General features: G+C 45.0%; 1 protein-coding gene across 1 annotated transcript in view; it reads right to left on the minus strand.

Moving 5' to 3' along the window:
- Positions 1–24,160, minus strand: part of LOC129383529 (probable cytochrome P450 9f2) — a 43,815-nt gene that overhangs the window by 13,418 nt on the left and 6,237 nt on the right. Inside the window, exons 3-10 of the mRNA XM_072290155.1 lie at positions 19,191–19,243; positions 17,865–17,961; positions 17,469–17,594; positions 15,228–15,465; positions 10,920–11,050; positions 6,026–6,122; positions 2,335–2,398; positions 573–681 (exon numbers count right to left, since the gene is read on the minus strand). Of these exons, the coding sequence (XP_072146256.1) occupies positions 573–681; positions 2,335–2,398; positions 6,026–6,122; positions 10,920–11,050; positions 15,228–15,465; positions 17,469–17,594; positions 17,865–17,961; positions 19,191–19,243 (915 nt within the window). The remainder of the gene's footprint in view (positions 1–572; positions 682–2,334; positions 2,399–6,025; positions 6,123–10,919; positions 11,051–15,227; positions 15,466–17,468; positions 17,595–17,864; positions 17,962–19,190; positions 19,244–24,160) is intronic.

Consider the following 24,160-nt stretch of genomic DNA (forward strand, 5'->3'; position numbering starts at 1 on the left):
GTCAGCCATTTCAATTCAACATAACCATTAACTTCTCGTATGCTTTATGTGGCTTCGTTGCTTGTTCTCTTCATGTAGTTGTAACTAACAAATAAACAAGCCTTTTCGATCCGTTCAATAGTTTCGCGCTATGAAGGAGTGATGCAAATTTACACAAATAAAATCAAGGCATCAATAAAATTTATTCATAAAGAAGGCTGAGTGACAAAACTTTCAGAGCCGGCAAGTACTTAGGCTAATAAAAGAAGCAAACTTAAACATTCATAGCCTGTTGGTCAAGCAGTCCTCGCGTGCGACCTGCCACATAGACGTCACACAGTCTGCAGGACAGTGGAGCACTAGTGATTTCGTAGCGCAGAGCTGGTGTTGGCTCCAAATGACCAGAGACAGGGCAGTGTAGCTCAGTGTGGCAACGCTAAAACTGTTTTTAGTGCTCCAGCGCTCGTCATTCACTTTCATTACAAAATTCGCCAACAGCCTCAGATTTCTTGTACTACCCCCGCAATGTCAGGGAGCAAGGAAAAAAAATCTTTGTGGTCTTGTTCAAAGCAAACAATAAAAATTATACTTACTTCTTTCTGAAACGCTTCTAAGACCTCCGTTCTCATTTTCTCCTGAACATCTGGATGCTTCCCCATGATGTAAGACCAATAGGTTAATGCCAATCTCGTCGTATCGTACCTATGCATTAAACAAACATAAATGTAATTAATTTTCTTCTACAGGTATGCAAATACAAAAAGGATTACTCAATTTCAAGTAGATTGACTAAAGTGCTATAGTTTTGTAAAAAGTTTGATGCCGAGTTGGATTATAGAATTTCAGAAATATGCACCTTAAATTATTGTACTGCTTAACCTTTTCCACCGTACAAAACATAATTTTAAGGCGTAAGTTGCATGAAACCATAATGCTAAGCGGTAATCAATATGGAGATGGCGTTTATGTGTTATCTGTTTATGTCTACTTAATGACGCGAACACTCGCTAGCGCTGTAAAACTGCATGTCTTTGTTGGCATAGTTGGTGCTTGCTGAAGGAAGTGTTATTTTGCTGCAAATTAAGACACACACAGAAGGAAGAAACAGGCAATGTTACATGCGTCTTTGCTTCTTCATACTGCAGCAAAAAAAAAAGATAATATTGTCCTTCAAAACTACATCTAATGGATGCAAACAGTTAGAAAACTGGAACAACGAGCAGCATTGCTCATCGTGACCTGGTAATTGCGATCTAGACCTTCCACAGAAATCTCGGGACCAGTTCGTTCGGCTCCGACTGCGCCAATTTTTACTACGGCCAACCACCAGCGCAAACGATCCGTCCTTTTACACAGCCGAGGAAGGAACTGATGGAAATGGAAATCTTTGACTAGCACAATGCGTCAAGAGTGCGCCTAAAGTGACACTAAAAATATTTAGGCTGTGTTAGTGAATTGCCCTTCTTTAATACCAAGCAAGCTTACCGTGCGAATACACTTGGTATGTCATGATAATGCCCAAACGCAAGTGGCGGATTACAACGCTACCTCGATGTTCCCGCGCCACGTCAACCGGAAATCATGAATTTTTACTGCGTCTTCTCGGGCCTATAGTCTATGTATTGTCCGTAAGGATAAACTGTACTCTAAAAGAACCAACCAGTGAATTTAGCATGCTTCGAGAACACTTACTTTAAACTTGAGAGAATATTTTAAAGAATATACAATAAATTAAATAAAGAACAAGGAGCAGTATACGGCACGTAATTCAAGAAATGAAAATCTGGCCGCCATATTGCCCGCTAATGATTGACCGATCATGCCAACGTCGACTAAAATTGGCTAAGAAATACTTTATCAGTGAATACTGATTTAGTTTTTCCCTTCAGTGTCCATTCTGGGCCGGCCCTTGGGCCTCTTTATTGCTAGCGAAAACGTGACGCACAACAAGCGCGTAGTCCACTAGCGTCGTGAGCGTATCAGTGAGGCGGAAACACTCAGAGGTCACGCCGCTGTGCTTCACAGCACGTGATAAAAAATAAATAACAAAACTTATTTCAGCTTTCATGGTATGCCCCCAAAATAACCTTATGCTCTACTTAACGGGGCTTTAGACGGTAAAAAAAGTGCATTAAACGAAGACGGGCCGAATGATAAGAGTACGAAGCAAAAAGTCTAACCTCCTTAGCGTTAACTAAAAAATGAAGTTAGATATATTGACAGTGCATTCGAATATACTCGGCATTTAATAGTTCAATCAATAATTTTATCATTTAGTATTTCTTAATAATTTGAAACCCGAGCCTTCAGAGGTTACTAAATTTAAATTATAGGAAAATAGGTGTGTGTACTTACCCTCCAAGAAAGATTACCATGCAGTTTGTCGCTATATCTCTCATCGTCTCCATAGGAAGCGAAACTGTGTGGGAACGAACGTGCGAAGAATTTAACCGACATGCCCTTTTTTAGCGACAACACGGTCATCTTAGACTGGCAACAGAACAAAGTTCTCACTCGCAAAAGAACAGAAAAGATACTTCGCATGAACAACTGCGCATTACTGGTAAACACATTGCGGAGACAACTATTTGATACCGCACGCATTATCTTTTTAGCCTTGGTATCGTGACTCTCTAAGAGACGAGGGATAAGTTCGTCACACGATACGCACGTTCAAAAAAATTATTATGGTGAAGGAAATTGCATGAAAAACAGTGAGAGTAATAGAGTAGTATTGAACGTTAGCCCATATAGGTGTGGCGCCATTCCACTTCGGCGTGAGATGCACGCTGCACCCGGGCAAAACACAACGCGGATTCACATAAATTTTAATGGTGGGTCTATTTTGCTTTGATCGAGGTAATCGTATTTTAGTGGTTCAGTATTTTCTCTTCTTTAAAGATGATAAAACACAAGAAGTTCCAGTGCATACGATGATTTGTGCTGAAATTTAACATTAGTAGCATCGTACAGAAGCAGGGTATAGACTGGAAGAGGAGTTAAGAAACGTCAGCTTTGTTCAAAAACTGAGAGTTGTATCAGGAACATACATTATACCAAGTGGCTAATTGTTTCTACTATAATAAGTTCGTTGTCCAAATAAACAATTGATAGGCATAATCTAGTTCAACTAAACAAGACGCTGAAACAAGGCAACCGTGTCGTCCATACTGTATGGTCACAGATTCAAATGCGGTTTTGTTTCCTGTTACCATTGATGTGGCGAAGACGTGTAGCTCATTATCAGGAGCTACAAAGACAATCGCTTTCGGTTGCGACCGAACGTATTGCCTCGAGCACTGCCGCATTCTTCATAACCAAAGCTACATAAAATTTGCGATTTAGCCTGACGACTGGTCAATTTGCAGGAACGTGAATGTAAGCACGTAGAAAATGATCGTGATATCCTAGACGCACGCGTACTGACCAGAACCCTCTAATTCTTCAAATATTCCTACTAAATTTATGTCGCTAACAAATCAGGCAATAAAGTCACACCCTGAAACTTGCTTTCAAGTCGCTATTGGCCCATCCGTAATGCCAAAAATGTAGTTGTTCTTGGCCCAGATATAGAACATCCTTGCTCGTCTGCGTGCTCGCTTGAGCGCATCCGCCAGTCGTCAGCCTCAACAATTCACTTAATGTGCAGGATTGCGCCAAGGGGATTACGGCAAGATTGCGTTGGGGCTAGCACTGATGTGGCATAGAAGCCCGTACTTTCTCTCCTCCAACCACGCATTGTCTACCAAGCTCAGTTCAATGGAGTGAATACCCGCTTAACAATGGGCTGCGCATGAAGTGATCAGCAGAGAAGCCATAAGTGCAAGTGCAATAACGGCAATGCCAAGTCTTACATCAATTCCGACAATTTAAAGAGTTTGTACCATTTACCATAATTAGATTTTCTTTGCCTGGGAACAAAGACAAATAGAAAACTCGGCAACTCCAATTGTGTTAGACGTGTAGCAGCGCGAAAAAAAGAGACACAGAAGGAAAATAAGGGACGCGCGACGGCAGTGTTTGCGTCGTCCCTCCTATTCCATCAGTTTGTTTTTACCTGCTACATCATGAAAGAGTAACCGAATAGCTAACACAAAACTGCCTTTCATCACCGAGAAGCAATTGAACTTAGCTTTTAAAAAAGGCATATATTTGAATATATCCATAAACTTCACATATCGCATTCCACCACCAAAGTCCTCTGAGTGCAAGTTAACGGTAACAATCAGAGAGAGAGAGAGAGAGAAGTTTAATGATATGAAATGCTGAGAGGTCAGCCTGAGGTATATTCCTCTAGCCAGCTACTCGGCATTGGGGGAAGGGGAAGAGGGAAAGAAAGAGGGAAGAGGTGCATGATGGGTGACGATGACGATAGAAGGAAGATGTAGAACATATCGCAAGCAATTTGGCATGCTCAATGTCTGCAATCCAAGCCCGTTGTTTTTAAAAAGTTCAGTAATGCCTGAATGGCCTTGAAACTCGATTGAGGATCTGGCCAAGGGCCTAAAACAACGTCCTCCGACAACGGTGCGCTGTCGAGACGCGTAAGGTCGTTGTCCAACCTTTCACGCTCTTCCACGTACTTAGGGCAGTCACAAAGCACATGACCTATAGTCTCAGTCCCATTGCACACCTCACAGTGTGGAGACTCGGTGCGTCGCATGAGGTGCACGTATCCGCGCGTAAACGCTACCCCCAGTCTTAGTCTGTGCAGACAATCAGTGTACTAACATAGCCAACAAGATCCCTCACCCTCCTTCGTTACCTAACAGTGCACCTACTTTCGTTCTCTCGTACCCCCTTCCCACTTCTTTGCCCTAAGATCTCTTCTCCGATGGGCTACACGCACTGTAATCACCCCGTAAACGTGTCTTCTCCCTTCTTCGTAATCTAACGCAGGTAGAGAAAACCTATATTCCGAGACATCGGGACGGGGCAGAACCAGAACCTGGGCCTAGGACTCACCAAATGAAGACCCTGTGAAGTGCCCGAAGTGCTCTGGCCCTAGTCTGCAGCCGATGCCCGCCATCTCAAGTGGCAGTGTACACGGACATTACAGTAGGATAAAAACGCTTTTATAGGCCACAGATTACGGCCAGGCCACACTTTACGAGAGAATAATTGTGGACAATAAGTTCCATAGACCACGTATGGAGCTTTTTCACTAATGATGGCTGCACGCATTTATTTAACTATGATATGACGTATGGGAAACCTCGTTCTAAGAAAACGAAAAGAAAAAGAGTGAAAGAAAGGGAAAAAAGTTCTACTTGCACTTTATTTTGCTATTCTTTGTATAGACCCTTTCACTGTTTACAAACATAGGCCCAGGACGACTTCCGATTTTGCTCACCGATGTAGCCCGCTAAATCTATCGAGCAAGAAAAGCCTTGGCCGCTATATCGACTAGGAGCAGCGCGTTAAAATATAAGCCCGCACATTTTCAACACTTTTCATCTGTACATGATGACAATTTTACAAGTTAACGTTACCGCAAGTTATACGAGAAATTTTATGAACTAATATTAAGGCGTAATGCGAATGTCTTCTATCTCAAAACTTAAACATAGACTTTCCGCACAATGGAAGAACTTAAAAACACAATTTGGGTTCCGGCGCAGCAGACTGATGAGGCCCGTGACCTGGAGTTCCTCGGGGCCACTCTCTCGCTGCTGCTATCGCGCGAGTGTCAGAACGCCAGTTTGGCCGTTATGCGAGTCTAAGCAGCAACCTCAGCTAATTTCGATGCACAAGTGCACAGAAAGCGATTTTCTTTAATAATGTTTGTTATTTATGCTAGGCCCAATGTTGCCGAGCAGGAAAGAGGAATAAGCTGGATTTGTACAATTCTCATCTTACGTCACGTTACACCTCATCGCGAACTTAATTTTCCCCTGAAGACCTAAGTTTTCAATTCCTGCGAAATAAGCATTCATTCATTCATAACTCAAGGCTGGCGAATGTTCTTGACGTTAAGAACTGTTGATTTGCTTGACAGTTTAAAGTATATAAATACATAAGATAACATCTTATATTGACATAGTACCCGGCGGCCTTGCAGCCTCGTTGTTGTCCTTCAGTGGCTCGCTCTTTCGTCCAGTTGCATCGTCCAGGAGAATTTGAGCCATGTCGGGAAGAACTAGCTGAAAGGAACAAAAGCAATTGTGCACATATCAAATGCACTGCCTTCACGATGTAAGAAACAGCGCTTGTGTTCACGGCAGATTGTTGACCTTGCGGACAATAAATTATATTATATTATTGCATGCAAATTCTCTCACGAACATGCACAGATGGTGGATATCTGTTAAGGCTCTGAACACTGCAGATAATTGCAAGTAACATGACGGGTATTGGTACTTCTGATGACAGTCAATAACCAGTAACACACTGGAGCTCACTGCGCCATCTGACAGTGAGCGTTCCTTCACAGCCGCCAAATTACGTTCGTTATCCGAGAAGATCAGGGTACTCATGACACCTTGTAAAGGCACACCACAGCATTCGGTTCATAAGCACTCCTGATGCATATAACTTCAAATTCTTTGCAGACAGGTCTTGAGCTCATGTCAAGCTGAGTGCATATTGCACGTTGATGAGCTAAGCAACTAGCCCATATATTTACAGGGTGCGCAGCAATGCATTGACGCTGTAGGCGTGGCCGGTCCTCGTGCCACTGAGGCAAATAAGGAGCAAAACAGCGAAGAACAGCTGTTGCCTCATTTGGCGTCAACGCAACGGATTCTTTGCTTCCGCGCATGAGAACACCTCGCATATCCCCTTTCGTTGGCGCACCTACTCGTAAACAAGGCAGATATTAAAACAACCCATGCACGGGCAAGTATTCAGCCGTATTTGATATGTAGCTTCTCAAGGCTGAGCAAACAACTCAAACGTATAGTTGCGCTGTCCATGGCCTGAGATTAAACCTCCAGGATGGCGCACATGTTCCGACTTCACTAAGTGATATACAGGCCGACAACTTTCTGTGGCAGTGAAGCGAAAGCTACAGGTGAAGAGCTTCTGCACATGGGTTCTGAGTCGGGCATGCATTCGGCATCTCGGAAGAGGTACAGACTCAGCGTAGTTACCGCATGCGGCGTTCGTCGCATTTGCCGAAACGCAGAAGAGAAAAATCGAAGAAAAAGTCCAACTACTAGACCCTAGCACATTTTTTCTTAAGTTGCTGTTGTAGATAACTCGTTTGTTTGCACTTTGCTGGCTTAAACTAACGAGAATGAGAGTGCGGGACATTTTTCGGAAGAGCTCATACTTGTGCACGCTCTGCCTCCGTAGTTTTTCCTTCAATGCCAACAAAAAGTTGTCCGCGAGTGTCGGCGGAGCAAGCCGCAGAGGTGACAGTGCGCAATCCTTTTCGGCTTGCGACTATTTTAAACACAATAAACAAATGATACAAACATGCTTTTAAAGGGCATTCTATTTAGTGTGTGTTAGCTATACATATACAAATAGTAAGGGCAGTTTTAAATTGAAATTGTGAGAGCCATCGTCACAGAAGACGAAGCCACTCGATACACCGGCATAATATTTTATTGGTATACTTTGTTACTTTGCTCTGTTTAGTTACAATATGTGCATAATCAGGTATAGGGCACATATAGTTTAAAGAATTTTAAGAAGAATGTGAACTACCGGAAGTTTCTTCGACCAAGGAGCCAGATATGAATGGTTCCTACAGCTAACGAACCAATTCGGCTCGCAATTTGCATACGAAGGCACATCAGGCGCCACATACTTAACCCCTACGATGAATTCTATGCCTGCATTTTGCGTCCAGCAGTTTTCTGCATATATGTGTGTAGAATGCTTCTTGGTAGAAAAAAAAAATTGTGTATATGGGTGTTATAACGTACTGCTATCCCCATCTGTTTCTATTCCATTTCTGCCCCTAGCCTTCCACGATTGGTCAATTTTTTACGCAACACCGCCTCTTCACCTATCTGTAACGCAACATCCCAAAAACAGTAAAATGTCCTAATATGACGTGACATGTACACATTATTTATGCATGATTATTAGGCCGTACAAAGGAACTACTTCTTTCGATTTTAAGCCTTTTTCGCCGGTAGCCCTCCGCTATTGGTCAAAGGGTTTGGGCTGCGCCCACTTCACCTCTCGGTCAAGTGGCATCACATAACTCCGAAAACACACCAGGTCGAAGTGACATGTGCGCAAAAAAAATTATAATATGCCGAACAAAACAGATTTTTTTTTTTCGGAAAAGCTGGAGACTGCCCCGTTTTGAAAGGAATAAAGGTGTGCTGCCCACCGGTTGCTCTGGCATAGGCTACTCGTAGGTGCCGAGAAGAAGGGTTATCGCTGCGTATGATTAAAAAAAAATGGGTGGCAATAGAACGTAGTTGAGCCCTTTTGGAAGGGTACGAAATCTGTCTGCCGACTCTTCTTCTCTGAAGATCCCTTTTATCGGCATTTCAGAGCACCGCTCTCGGGCACCCGTTCGTACGCTGAGTGCCCGCGTGCCTCGGTGTCCCTCGTAACCGAGCGAACGAGCATAGCGAAGGCGAAAGAGCGAACGCGGAGCGCATCGGGTGATGAATGCCGACGATAGTAAACAGCGCGCTAAAAGGAAAGCGGAGTAGGAGGGTAGGGCGAAAGCGGGAAAAGAAAAGCGTAGTGCTGCGCAAGGTAGGCTTTACGGTGACGATGGCTAGGAGATTGCGCCAGAGTAGCGTGCATCAGATATATGGAAACAAAGCGCTACATGAGCGGAGGTCCGTCTGCGGCGGCTGCTGTGAATCGTGCCGACGCGTCACTCACGCGCTGCGCGTGGCAATCTCCCGATTAGCGAGGCAGTCGCGCTAGATTTCGCTTCGTTTACAAAGTGCCGCATAAAACAGATTGTCCGCGCCAGCCTATATATAACGAAAGGAAAACACGTATACAGCTGCGCTAAAATATCGAATTAGCGAGTATCGTAATCGCGGGTGAATTTTTTTAACCTTCCATAGCAGACCGCAACAATTTTTGACCAGTGATGCATCACAAGCTAAGCAAGAGGAAGCAGACCAATCGCAGATGTCGGCTCTGTCCTCCTCATCCGCTTATCTACTTTCATTGCGCTAGCTCGGACCCACTGAAACCCTCTCCGCTCAAGCTTTGTCAGCCAATTACATAATAATGGCCTGTCAATGTAGGCAATGCTATTTGATTTCAAAGCAAACGAAAATTGCTCCCTATAAACAAGCAGAGCATTCGATTGGACACCAGTGAACACCACGCGATGTTGTGGTTACGTAAACTTGACGTCAGAATTTTTTTATAGAATCCTAATGGCATAGTTTTATTTTATGCAGCCCCATGTTCATCTCTCCCAATGCTCATATCTGCCGTGCTAAGCCAACTCTTCACACCGTATCAGGCATGGACTTATAAACTACTACATAAGCCCTGGCGTGCCATGGTTGCTTAGTGACTTTGGCGTTACGTTGATAAGAATGAGGTTGCGGGATCAACTCTCAGCCACAGCCACCGCATTTCTATGGAAAAAAATGCAAATATATCCGTGTAGCGTGCAAAGAGTGCACGTGAAGGAACCCAAGCTGCTCCATGTTATTTCTGAGTCCCAAACTATGGCGTGTTATTTGGCCGGGATGTTGCGAATTGGTCCAGGCTGAACGCGACAACCTGTACGAATAGTGCACTTCGTGGATAAGGCCTTCGACGCACCAAGGCAATCTTATTCGAGATGGCACGTAAAACCCCATAATTTAATCTTGAAACGCATGGACCTGCGCAGCATTTATTGCCGAATATCCCATTATATGAGTTTTTCTGAAACTCGTCTAGGACAACCGTTTTGTTTATTTGAAGTGAACCGAAAAGAAGTTACTGTTAAATCAACCAAACAACAATCGGGGCAGCCTTACCGCCGTGATCACATATCTTAGAGCAGACTTGCAGACTTAAAATACATAGCACTTTGAACACGGGCTGTGTTCGCAGCTTAGCCTGCCAATCCGCGCTATGTAGTTTTATGGGCTGCCGCCAATGCCAGCTAACATATCTGCCGCGACTCGCTTCTCCGACAGCATCACACAAGTTTCTCACTTTTTCCCGGGCGAACTAAGCATATAGTCATGACCAGAGTTCTCGTCTACGATAGAGACAGCAGGTGCGAACTTCTGACAAACATTTAGCAAAAAAGAACTTTCAGGTCAAAGGTATATTTTATTGCTATTTGTCATGCAGATGGAGAGGTCAACACATGCTACCAGTTAAGAAATGCGTTAGAAATTCTTACTAAACATATGTGCATACCAATTGATAAGTTTAAGTAACGCACACTTTGTCTGGTGATAAAAAAAGTCGATGTTTATTTTCAGGCAATTCAGGGTATACTAGGTTCCTTAAACGCATGCATTTTTTCTCCTTAAGCAAAGAAAGGATGAGGAATGCTGCATTTCTTCCTTCAAACACTTAGAATTCTCAAACCACCGTAACAGAACGAGTCGTCCTCCCTGAAGGGACTGTCCACGAATAAACACGCTGTTCAGGGTTCCGGTATGACATTTGCGATGTCTCATGCCTAAGACAAGTAAAGCCTATTTCGCGCACAAATAAATACAAACACAAATACAAAATGTCAAAACCCGCCGTGGTTGCTCAGTGGCTATGGTGTTAGACTGCTGAGCACGAGGTCGCGGGATCGAATCCCGGCCACGGCGGCCGCATATCGATGGGGGCGAAATGCGAAAACACGCGTGTACTTAGATTTAGGTGCACGTTAAAGAACCCCAGGTGGTCGAAATTTCCGGAGTCCCCCACTACGGCGTGCCTCATAATCAGCAAGTGGTTTTGGCACGTAAAACCCCATAATTTAATTTTTAACAAAATGTCAAAATAAACATTTTGTTTTTACGAAAGCAACCGCAAAATGATGGCTAATGAAAGTTTCCAACCTGTGGGTTCTGGCGTCGGAATTCGATGACATCGATTGCCTTCTTGGTTAAGGCAACCATAGGGTTCACGTAGAACATATCGATCACCCGAGAGAATGCCTTAAATATCCACGGCCAATGAAATAGATTTTCTGAAAGGAACGTCCCGGGTAAAACAATTACTAAATAATTTGTTTAGAACTGTATTCTTGCAGAAAAGGCGTTGAATTTAGTAAATTCTTGTTTTAACGGCGTTCGCTGGCTCATCGAAGGTAGCTCCTGTCTCGCCTCCTATTCTAAAAAGAAAAATTTGGAGGACGCTTAACCTTCGTCTTTACCAGTGGAACGCAGTAGGGTTCAGAGATCCCTGACAGCTGCTCTCGCTTCCCGGTAAGTGCCGCTTATGTAACTGTAATGTTTTCCTGGTAACGCTGTCGGAGAACGCTATGCACGAAGGAAAGCTTTCTGCTTGTTTTCCCCACGGCGGGCACCGCCGCTGCCGCGCATGCGCGGAGGCGACCGCCACCTGGATGGTGTTGCATGGAATCGAGCGGGTCGCGCCGCTCCCACTCAGACAGACCTCAAACTGCAGCTGGAAAATGGGTTGGTGTTTGAACTTCCGTGTAACAAAATTATATTTTCTCATTTATACAAATTAGAGTCCGACACTGTCATATCTGGAGGTTGTGTGTAACTTGCGCTTTACGAATTTTATTATGTATTTTACACTGAGAAATTCATTTAGTTCAGTAACGTCTCTGCGCCAAGCGGAGGGCCTGCGTGGACCGGGATGCGTGATTCAGGATTACCTTTTCCATAGGAACAACCTCGCCGACGCCCACACTTATGCCGACGCCGGGTTTTTACCGGCACAAAGCCCTTAGCGCTGTCACGATAAATTTCAGGTGTCCAATGATGGGATTTAATCTCTTACACCGAGCTCAGAAGCTCGATGCCCTAACTGTAACGCCACGATCGCTTATTTTTGATTTATTTATTACCTACTGGTCATTATATACAAGAATACAACTTTTGACTAATGCTAAAAATGCCTGCCATTAGTTGGCCACGTAGCGACCGCACTCATACTTCGCTCGTGTCAGCGCCAACGCTGACACGAGCGAATATCCAATTGTATGAGTTTCATACAATCGGTGCAACGCTGTAGAAGCTAGGCAACACGTTGGGTCACCAAAATTTATGGCTCCGCTAGTTCCGTCAACGCTTCGCTGCTCCCTAACGGCTTCTCTCACGCGAGCATGCGCGCCAGTCGGCATTCACGGACTGAAAATGAAAGAAAAACACGAAAATAAAAGCAACAGAAACCAAGTTGGGGACCTAAATCGCCCCTTCAGCAGCCGGGTTAAATGCATAGTTCATTCGTTTCCAGGAAACACACCTTTTTTATATACGAGAATTCAGCCTACATTAAGAGCATTTTCCCAAAAATTGCTCAGAAGCAACATAAAGAAGCCTGTAGCTTCCACAGCGTTGCACCTAAAGCCTAAAGATAGCTCTAGATCAATGGCGCATGCACCCCGTCACGTAGCTCGAGAGATAGCGAGGCCTAGAACGTATTTGTGCTCGCTGGCTTCCAACTCGGCTACAGACTTGCGACTGCTTTAACGCGATAGAACAAATAAGGTCGGCGTCCAGCGCTGACCGTCCTGTGAACGAATAATCACTCCTTGCCAGGCAGGCCCTCCGTGTAGCACTAATGTACCAGAAGTAATTGAATTTCACAAAGTAAAATGGCTAAAAAATCGTAATGTACAAAGTACACACAACCTGCCAACATCATAACGTCCGATCCAGTAGGATTCAATATACGTCAAAGTATTTTTTGCTAACTGCGTCACAACGCAAGGTGCCCTGCCATAAGCCCAAATTGCTTGAAATGCAGCGCAGAGTGCCAAACAAAATTTCTCACTTTGCCGAACTGCACAAGGTGTAATTTGAATATATGAGAAAATATTCTGTTTCGCGGGAACTTAAATACAAAGCTCTCTGTCAGTGTTTTTACCATTAATTGAGCGGCGTGTCCGGTTCCTAGCCGCACCATCCAAACGGCGCTCGCCTCCGCACATTCGCAGCCCGCGCAAGAGGCCGCGTTTCTACCAGAAAGCTCCCCTTCGTGCATAGCATTGCTGCTTTCGTTTCCCGGTAAACACCGCAGTTGCATAAGATGCACTTGCCGGGAAGCTGGAGAAGCAGTCACGAATCTTGGAATGCTAGCACGTTGCATTCTTAAAGGCGAAGATTAGACGCATGAGGGGACATTGCACTAGCGAGTAAAAAAGGACCCGGACAGGAACACGGAAAAAGACACACCGAACGCTAGACATCAACTGACATTATACTCAGAAGGACCCAAATATTTACGCAAAAAGACGCGTGCTGGATGATGAATCCCTGAAGCGCATGAGCAATGACACCCTATTGTGCAAGATTTTTATTTCTTTTGCCGTCAAAATTAAGTTAGGTTTGCTGACCCAGGGCTGTTTCTCCCGATGAATAGGGAAGGCCTCGAGTATTTCACGCTCTCTCTGATCTGTGCTAGAAGTAATCACTTGAGTCTTGTCCATACTTGTATTAGGTATCTGTAGAGCAGTTAACAAGCGGAAAAAAATGTGGTCTTTTGTTTAGTGTATTTGTCAGTCACTATGATTTCATTGCGCAACACCTTTACCCGCACGTAGCGCGGACTAGACCTGTACTTCTAGGTTGTGATGGCTTACTGCTGCTGTACGCTCAAATAAAAGAAAGGAACAAAAAATACATGCCTCTCCTCGCTCTTTTCGTGACTTTACCGCAACTTTCGACCAGATTCATCGCACAACTTTCTCCCTGAGGCATGAATGCAGCTTAATCGGCATTATTTCGCTTCGAAGAAACTACAGTGAGAATGAATGCAGCATGATCCCTTCACGCTGTCGCCCATGATAAGACTTAGGGAAATGAATGCTCCTTGATTTAGAGCTCACCTGGTTGCGCTCACCTGACCCCCGTATGCATTAGCACCAGCCATTTGGTCTTTAATAACGCGAAGCAACGCACGCTCTGCTACACCTATGTGGGCGCTGCTTCACGAACCCTCACACCTACTTGGCTAGAATAACGACAGCTATGACTGGCAGCCCCGGTCATTTCACGAATGACACAGAAGCCAAATTTACGTGACTATCCGCCCTGAGGATATTGTAGCACTAGCAAATAACAGCAACCCTGCGGGCGTTGATGCTAGCCGCATTGAATGGCCGTGTTGTGTGAGGCAGTGCTCAACACTTCGCCTGCGCCAACAGCACGCTCGAAGTCTGGCCTGTCCACACTTATTTAGGTCTCTGTAACTTTCCCGCTTCCACTGTGAGAGGAAGCCAGCATGGTCACAGCTAACTTCTTTGCTGTTTCTCTATCTCCCTCTGTTTTCTTCGCTCCTTCTGGCGTAGCTGTAAGCGCGTCCTCTTCCTTGTATATTAGCCGCCATTCAAGGATGATTGTTTTCAGCCCACCAGCAAGATGAAAGCTGAATACGGAGCCCACACATTTACACATTTCAAAGAATAAAAAGGACTGCAACAGTGGAGAACAGTGTCTGATGCATGTAAAAGAAATCTAAAGCTCGCTGTAATTATCTGAGTCATTTATTCATGTATTTAACGAATGAGGGTAGAATGATATTGTGGATCAGTATATACGTCGATTTACCTGAGCCGCTCGATTTTTCACCCGCTTTTCGTTACACATTGGTGCCGCGCTCTTAATTATTATTGTTTTTTTTTTATAGCGACCTTCAGAAGCCTGCGCCATAGTGCAGGTACCAGTTCGTTTTCAAGATAGGTTGTAAATGCAGCTGCATGTCATGGAGATTCGGCGCTCTAACGAAAATGGAAACAGGAACAATGCAAGCTAAAACAGACTGGCTTTCGGTATGTGCGTCAGAGACTGATGCTACTGCTGCGAAGTCTTCGGTTTGCATCTGAACCGCGAGAGATATTATATTTTATTCAAAAAACATTCGCATTGCCACACAGTCCCTATAGTGTACTTTTTTTTTCTCAAAGCCAGAGACTAACCTGAAAACCCAACGTGAACACATATAAGCCAAAGGCCACGTATTCACCAATGTTAAGACAACGCTCTACATATTTAGGAGTAATGCGCACGTGCACCCTCCTATCGGGAATAACGCATTTAAGAATGCATATTTCTTCTGTACATCAGCGCTCTGTGGTACTTGCATGTGGTGGTAGCACAAGGAGTTTCGATGCGTACTATTCACACGGCTAAAGCTGGCTCGCGGTGAATCTCGTAGACATTTGTGAAACTCACGGGCTAGGTTGTAGAAGAATCCCGCCATGTAAGTCGGAACGGTTACCAGGGCACCCTGGAAGAGCGGGTGTTTCGGGTTACGCTGCACGTTGGTGTCGATTCCGAACGCTGCCTTTGAGACGACGTCGAACGTCAAGCGCTCGCACAGTGCGTTGATGTCGACTTCGTCGCCGCGCTCGGCACACTCGTCGAGAATCTCGATGAACCGCTTGAGGGCGTCCATCATAGAGGGCATCACCTGTGGAAAAGATCAACCAGTGACGACGAGTTAATTGCGCTAAAGTGCACGCATTTGCGACGGCAGATGCAGGTAGTGTGTGCCGAGAGAATCTCTCCCTTCTTTTTTCGCCCATGACCTGAATGACAACTTGCAGGCGAAATTTACCTCTTTATTCCTTAATTTTCAGTAAACGAAAGCGTCAGTACATGTAATGAACGCATAATATGTACTAAAAAAATACACAACTAGAGAAACACTGTATAAGTGGCCGAAGGATTCAAATTCATTCATTCTTTAGGTGAACCGGATGAAGGAGGACGAAGCGGCTAGCAGATTAAACATTAGCACGTTTACGGCACGCTTCATAAAAGGCTTAAATGTACACTAGATAGAAACACCAGACCAGTACCCAGCGAACGGGCGTTGTTTGAAAACATTATTTCAGGTATTTTCCTCCATGAGGGTGATTACTGAACCAATAAACAAAGGTAAGTTTTATTTTCTTGAATTTCGTGCCGAAAAGCTAGTCTAGACCGGTTGTGCCCAGACAACCTTGGGTCTAGTTCTCTTGGATTCTAATCATCCAAATAATTATTCATGCAAATTCGGTTGCTTGTTCCCCCTTGTCTCGCTTAATCTGCAATTTTCTTTAATAACCGTTCCCTTACACTGCCTTAAAGTGATCGAATTCAAGATCATGAACTAGAGTCACGCTTTCTTTCATTTATTCTGTTCACATCAGCAACGCGCAAATTGCTTTCAATGCGCGACTCGGCAACTCGCAAGTTATCCGGTATTTACGGGTCATACGTAATATCTGGAACATTGAATGCACTACGCTCGACAGTCGGACAGGTAATTCACATGCTAATAGGCTTAATCATCGTTCACCTTTTCAGCATCAGCCTATTTTTTGTCCACTGCAGGACGAAAGCCTTTCTCCCTGCGCTCTCCAATTACCCCTGTCCTGCGCCAACCGATTTCAACTAGGGCCCGCATATTTCCTAATTTCGCCGCACCACCTAGTCTGCTGCCGTCCTCTACTGCGCTTCCCTTCTCTTGGTACCCATTCTGTCAATCTAATGGTCTAACGCTTATCTAATCTGCGCATTACATGACCTGCCTAGCGCCATTTTTTTTTCTTAATGTCAATTAGAATCTCGTCTATTTCCGTTTGCTCTCTGATCCAAATCTCTCCCTTTCTGTCTCTTAAAGTTATGCCTTCTTCATTCCATCGCTCTTTGCGCGGTCCTTAACTTGTTCTCAAGCTTCTTTTGTCAGTCTCCACGTCTCTGCCCCATATGTCAGCACCGGTAAAATTCAGATTGTATATCTTCCTTTTTCAATGATAACGGTAAGATTCCAGTCAGGAGCTCACGATTTCTGCCGCATGCGATCCAACCAATTATTCTTCTTCTGTTGATTTCCTTCCCATGGTCAGGGTTCCCTTTAATTAGTTGACCTAGGTGAACCTAATAGACCTAATCATCGTTGAGCTTTTATTCTTTCTCAATCTCATTTTTCAGATATAAGAAGTCTCACAAAACCCAAACACCATTGCACATCAAGGAAAATGGAAACAACTTGATCACTTCATAGGGTGTACTCCTAAAAAGAAACAAGGTAATTATAGGAGAGTTAGTATAGTAAGCAATTATCTGATTTGCTTGACTAAACAGAAGAGAACACTCTGTGTAGAATGTCGAAACTGTTAATACCGGCTTTACAATTAGCGCCAATTGGTAAAATCCAAATTTTGAGATTAAAATTGAGCGTTTTAGAAATGACATGCTGTTTTTGTAGTATTACATTTTTGGCAAGTATATAGCGCCTTCCGAGGAGCGTACTGCTACTTACACGGATGACCCAGCGATCAGAAAAAAAAATTCGTATTTCCCCTTTAAAAGCCTATACAGATCCGACGTTCCCAGTGAATTGGAGTGAGTATTACGCATTTGCCCATGGAATTATAGAGTGAGCGGAATGTGCCTTTCGGAAAATTTTCGACTGAGATGACACACCGATTTGAGCTTCGACGGAGTGAAGAACTGTGCCATGGTGTGTCGCACGTCCTTCCAGACGTTGCCCTTGGTGAAGAGCATGTTGCGGACGAAGAGAGGCTGTAGCTCGTGGACGTGCGTCATGTGCTCGAAAAAACAAAGCAAAACTTGAGTCACGTGTGCAGACATAGGCACAGACGGAAATGTTCTTGCACAAAAAATATTTATAATCGTGAACAATAATCTGTTACGTTCCTCCAAGATTTACCCGAACCACATCAAAAATAAATTTTTGCTTTGACTGAAACTTAACATTTTAAAAATAATGACAATTTGTGTCTGTCCAAACTCTATGGTAAACCTATCGGCTTTTCAATAATAAAGCCGGATGGTAGCGTTCTTTTATGTAGGACTTACTCCTCTGGCAGTAAAGTTCTTCAAATCCTTCACGAATATCTTGTCAATCATGTCCACGTCTTTTACCACCACGACGGGAGCATCGCCGAGGTAAAACCTGAATGTGAGAAACAGGACGAAAGTGAATTTTTTAAATTTCTATGTTGAACATGAAGTTACGCTTATTCCATGCCCCACGCCCCCTTAACAAAGGACATGGTGACATATAGCAGAAATCTCTGAAACGAAAAGAAGTTCCTTTAACAAACACCAACGAGCTTAAATATTGCATTCAATAAGGCATTCAAATTTTAGGGTTGGGTGGCCAAAAACTGTTACGTGTTTTAGAGAGACGCCGATGTAGAGAGTTGCAGCTTAATTTTAGCCACTTTGGGTTCGTTACCGTGTAACTTAAATCTAGTTAACCGGGAGTTTCTTTTATTTTTCGATGTGTAGCCATGCAAATGCCTTCGATGTGCTTGGAAATTGAATTTGGCACTTCGTGTTTAGCAGCAGAACACCGTACCCACTCAGCTACCACAGCGGTACTCGGAAGAGCTTCCTATGCAGCTCAAGATATAGGAACCGTATTTGTTGATACCACTCTCTCCCTATTATGCGCATTGAAACTGTTTGGCACAAAGCTACGAGGCGAAACAACGGTTATATTCCATTGTAAATAACCAAACTATGAAGGAGAAAATAAAAAATAAATAAGTGTCTTCCTCCGTGGTTTAGCTTTTTACTGTTATCTAGATTGCCACAAAAAGCCACCTGCCGAATTAGCAAAATATTGGCGAGCCTCATTGTTCTGCAGAAAAGAATGACATCTTTCTTGGGACATGAAGCAAACCTACATGCTGGGCAAAACATTGTCCGATAATTATGCCTACTTGCTCTTGGTTACATCTATGCGCCATCTATAAAAAGCTGACTGTGCCATGGAAACGCGCTTGCTTTTCTTAAATTGGCAGCTTGAATATTCGATTGGCAAAGATATTTCTGCATATCCCAGTTACTCTGAGGGCCCTTATGCTCGAGGTTTTCTTATTAATACTGGACGTATCATGTATAGTTATCGAAACGAATGAAAGCGCGGCTTTGCCGCTTTACGTTCGCTGCTCACATATTTGCTGGAGGGACTTCAATAAAAAGCGTTAATTGCAACGTGACAGAATCATTCTGTGACTGGAAAAATGAATTTATTGGTTTCATCATGCCCCCGTCATTTCTGCTTCACCCGTGGTGGTCATCTGAAACTGGGCTCGACAGCAAAAGGGCACATCTCGTTGTCTTAGGTAGGCAAAAATGTTTTTTTTCCTAGTGACGAGGAAATGAATGACTCACCCAAACACATCGCCGTATTCTTTCAGCCATCTTCCGACGCTCTCGATTATCGTCTGCAATAAAACAAGTGCCATGAAATGTTTAGGTCAAGTCGACACTCATCATATAACCTGAATGGAGAATTGAACTTATAAATCAACCATCGAAAATCAATAGGCAAACGTGAAACGACAAGGGGCATTCATAGCACAAGCTTCAATTAAAAGTTATTATTCTGCATAAGACAACGACCTTTTTTATTTGAATGTTTAGAATAAGAAATCTGTATCGGTGAGAAGTGAAAGCCTGGGCGATGAAACTAAGCCACCGTATAGCCGACTTTTCTATTCATCAAAAATACACACCAGCGACTCAGAAAGTATAAAAGGACTAAACAAACAAAAGAAAAGGCGAGAAGAATAATTACTGGAGAAAGAGAAAGACGTATAACTCGGGCATAACTTGCTCTACAACATAAACACTCAGAGCAGGCTGGAATGGCAAACAGTAAACGTCCAGCCACAGCGTGCGCTACTGAGGCAGTCTCCATCTACCCATTAGCGGCATGTAAAAAATTCGCGACCATTCCACACTGTGAAGGTGGATCTCACCAATCTCACTTGAAGTAATTGAATGTCCCCAACTAAATTGCGTCAGAAAATGCCTTAAGTACGACATACACACAAGGTGCCGACACGATAGCGTCGGATTATAATTTGAATATACGATGGAACATAATTTTGTTACGCGGAAACTGAAAGACAAAGCCCTTTTCCAGATGCTCCTTGACGTCTAAGTGGCCACGGTCGCCAGGTAGAGGAACTGTTTTTGTACAGTGTTTGCATTAATGCCAATTACGGTCACAGCACACGCTGTGCGACCGCTGCAGTGGGCAGAGCGCTAACGCATCAAGCAGAGATACATTGTGTGCAGACGTTCGTCGCCGCCGCACACACATGTGCGAAGAAGCGCAGCATACAACCTCATTCTCCTAGGCCCTCCATGCGCAAGTGATTCATTGAAATAATTGAGAGAGAGAGAGAGAGAGAAAGCAAGGACAGGAAAGGCAGGGAGGTCAACCAGAAGAGTATCCGGTTTGCTACCCTGCACTGGGGGTGGGGGAAAGGGGAATAGAAAAAGGAGAAAGGGAGAGAGTGAGCACTGAGTACGTGTGGGCGGGACACTATGCACAGGGACACTATAAACGGTCTCTTAAACCGGTGTACCTCAAGTATTGCAGTAATGCACGATTCGCTTTTCGTGCCAGTGACGGGTGGGGCCACGGTCCGAGTATCTTTGACTCGGTGAAAGGTCGTAAGTCTAGTCGGTGCAAAGTTTCCCGCAGAGGGAGGCGTTGTACATCGTAGCGGGGGCAGGTACACAATAGGTGCTCGATGGTCTAGCGTGGGATCCAGTTTATATAATCGGCAGCTCAAGGCACCTGAACTCCAGAGATCTTGCGACTTTTTGCGTGCATGTAGGCGAAGTTCCCTGGCAGCGTCCGACCTCGCCAAAGGTATTGAACGCGTCTGGGTATCTTCGTGGGCAGACCGAGCAGCCTTGTCTGCTAGGTTGTTGCCGACAATGCCACAGTGAGCAGGAATCCATTGAAATGTAATGGTGTGCCCTCTTTCCAGAGCATAGTGGTGCACTTCCCTGATGTCACATATCATCTGCTCGTATATTCTGTGACGTAATGCAGACTTGATGCTGTGAAGGGCTGCCTTAGAGTCACAAAATTCGACCCATTTCTCTGTTGGCTCTTCGGTGACGTACATCATAGCGGCATGGAGAGCTTCAAGTTCTGCCGATGTCGATGTAGTCGTGTGCGACAATTTGAATTTAACTGTAACCTTCTTGGCTGGAACGACGAATGCGGCAGTTGAGCTGGCACGTGAGGTCGAACCATCGGTATATATATGTATGCGGTCATGATACGTCTGGTGTAGTAATAGGAGCGTAAGTTGCTTCAGAGCCGGCGATGGATGATTGGACTTTTTTGTAATTCCAGGAGTATCAAAATTCACTTGAGGCTGTCGTAGGCACCACAGGGTAGATGAAGGCTTTGTCGCCGGTGTAGAAGATGACGGTATGCACCCTTGATGAGCGCTAATCACTCGTGAAAAGGTCGCTTGAGGTCTTTCGGCTGGTAGGGAGGTCAAATGATGGTCGGGGATCCTTGACAGATGGCGAATGTGCGCTCTGAGAGAGTCGAACACTACGTGTGTCTGGATCATATGGTCCTCAGCGATGACAATTGTTGCTGCTGTTGACGTGCACCGAGGCAACCCTAAACACGTGCGTAGGGCTTGACCTTGTATGCTCTCCAAGGCGCGAAAGTTCGTCTTGCATGCATTTGACAACACTGGCAGACTAACGTAGGAGTCCGAGAAACAGTACCCTGTAGAGCTGCATCATAGAACGGACTGGTGTACCCCAGTTTTTGCCGCAGAGAAATTTAAAGACCTGAGCAATGGCAACTAATTTCTTCTTTAGATAGACGCAGTGAGGGCTCCACGAGAGGTTGCGGTCAATGATTACACCCAGAAAGCGATGTGTCTTAGAATAGGATACCGCTTGACCATTGATTGAAACAGGATACGATGATTAGTTTGCGCGTAAAGCCAACCAATGCGCACTTTTCAGTAGACACGCTGAGGCCTTGTTCTCGTAGATAAGACGCCGTCATGGTTGCCGCCCGCTGAAGCCTGGCTCGTACCTGAGGTCGAGTCACCGCAGAAGCCCAGATGCAAATGTCGTCGGCGTATATTGAGACGTGAACTGACCGCGGTAGGTACTCCGCTAGTCCTACCAAGACGAGGTTGAACAGAATGGGGCTCAACACTCCACCTTGCGGCACACCACGCCTGATGTAATGTTCCGAAGTTGGGCCGTCTTCAGTCTGTAAGAAAAAGGACCTCTCAGTTAAATAGTCCCGAATCCATTGATACATCCGGCTACCAGCTCCAACAGCCTCAAGCGAGTTCAGTATGGCCTCATGGGCGACGTTGTCGTATGCTCCTTTAATATCTAGAAAAAGTGCCACTGATAGGCGCTTGAGGCTTTTTTGATTTTGGACCCATGTTACGATGTCAATGACGTTGTCGATGGACGAGCGACCTCGACGAAAGCCCGTCATGGCGTCCGGATAGATGTTGAATCGCTCTAGGTACCATTCCAAGCGAGCAAGAATCATTCTTTCCATCACTTTACCGACGCAGCTCGAAAGCGCAATCGGACGGTATGATGAGAGCTCAAGCGGAGACTTTCCAGGTTTCAGAATGGGGATCAAGCGGCTCGATTTCCATTGTCTAGGAACGGCGCCGTTCTACCAAGACTCTTTGTAGTAGCTGAGCAGCTCATCACGTGCGTCATGTCCAAGGTGGCATAGGACAGCATACGTGATGCCATCAGGTCCTGGTGACGACGAACGCCTGCAGGTCGCCAACGCAGCATCGAGCTCTTCGAGTGAAAAGAGCACGTTCATTTCTGGTACACGTGCCTCAGGGATGTCATTCAATTCTGCGTCAGTAATGGTGGCCGCGGACCCAGCAACCTGTGCACAGAACTCTTCAGCCAATTGAAGTTCCGAGCGGAGTTGGTATAGGGCCAGAGTAGCAAGGGGCTTCCTTTGATGCGGAGATGAGCGAAGTCCCCTAACAGTTCTCCATATGTGCGAGAGCGATTTTCGGGGATCAAGCGACTGACAGAAAGTTTTCCATCGTTTGTCATCCAGTTTATCTATACGACGCTGTACTTTCTTCTGTATGCGTCGTGAAGCCCTCAGATCCAAGACGGACTTCGTGCGCCGATACCTCCTCTCCACCCGTCGGCGTTCCGCACGAAGCCTCTCCAGTTCCATATCCAAGTCTGTTCGCCTTGCTGACCTTGTGAGCGAGCAGATGGATGTTTTCAATGTCTCTGCGATTGCATCTTCCATAGTGTGTGAAAGGCCTTCTCGACATGCGTCATCCATATCCTTCTTAAACTTTGTCCAATCAACTGTACGCAAGACAGTAGAGGAGCGTTGCTCAACTCCTCTGATATTTATGTATGTTGGAATATGGTCACTTCCATGTGTTTCAATGTCCGTAAGCCAGTGGACGGTCGAGGCAAAGCGCCGTGACACCAAAGTTAAGTCCAAGCAGCTACTATAGGTGGTGCCTCGCAAAAACGTAGGGCTGCCGTCATTCACACAGCACAAATCATGGTCGGCAGCATAGGAGGCGAGACTCCTGCCTTTGGAATCAATTTTAGTGCTTCCCCATAGCTGGTGATGCGCGTTGAAGTCACCTGTGATAACCCAGGGGCCATTGTTCGTCAGTAATATTTTCTTGAGTCGTTCGCCGTCAAAGTGACCAGCTGTGGATATGTAGGCTCCAATTAGTGTGAATGACACATATTTCTTTTGGATATTCAGGCAGACATATTGGTTGTCGTCGTGAGGCTCTACCGCGTTAGCGACATATGTAAAGTCCGTGCGGATTTAGATGATTACTTTCGTGCTCGCACCGCATGTGGCCGAGACGAAATATTCGTAACCGGACAGTCTGAGTGGAGTTGATGTATTTGGTTCGCAAATGACCAGTATGGGAAAGCGATTTGTAAAAATGAATTGGCGAAAGTCTGCTATGCGGGTCGTTAGACCCCTAGCATTCCACTGAAAGATCGACGCACTTTTAACTTCAGTGCGGAAGGGGAGTATTGGTCGAGGCATGATGCTTAAACGATGCTAGCAAGCACTGGATTTAGTGCATCCAGTATTTGCAGAGCACTTCGAGCTGCTGGGGTTTGCAGCTTGTTCAGTATGATGCGCATTGTATTAATTAGCGATCGCAGCATATCAGCCACCTGCTTGTCTTGGTCGCACAAATCACTGACAGTAGACTTCGGGGGTTGTCCAGCAAAATTTTGCTGTGATTCTGTCGGTGGATGCTGTCGTTTCGGTAGAGCCGGCCAAGATTCTGCAGGTGTGGTCTTCTCAGTTGCCT

Source organism: Dermacentor andersoni, chromosome 8, assembly GCF_023375885.2.
Source record: "Dermacentor andersoni chromosome 8, qqDerAnde1_hic_scaffold, whole genome shotgun sequence".
Taxonomy (NCBI): Eukaryota; Metazoa; Arthropoda; class Arachnida; order Ixodida; family Ixodidae; genus Dermacentor; species Dermacentor andersoni.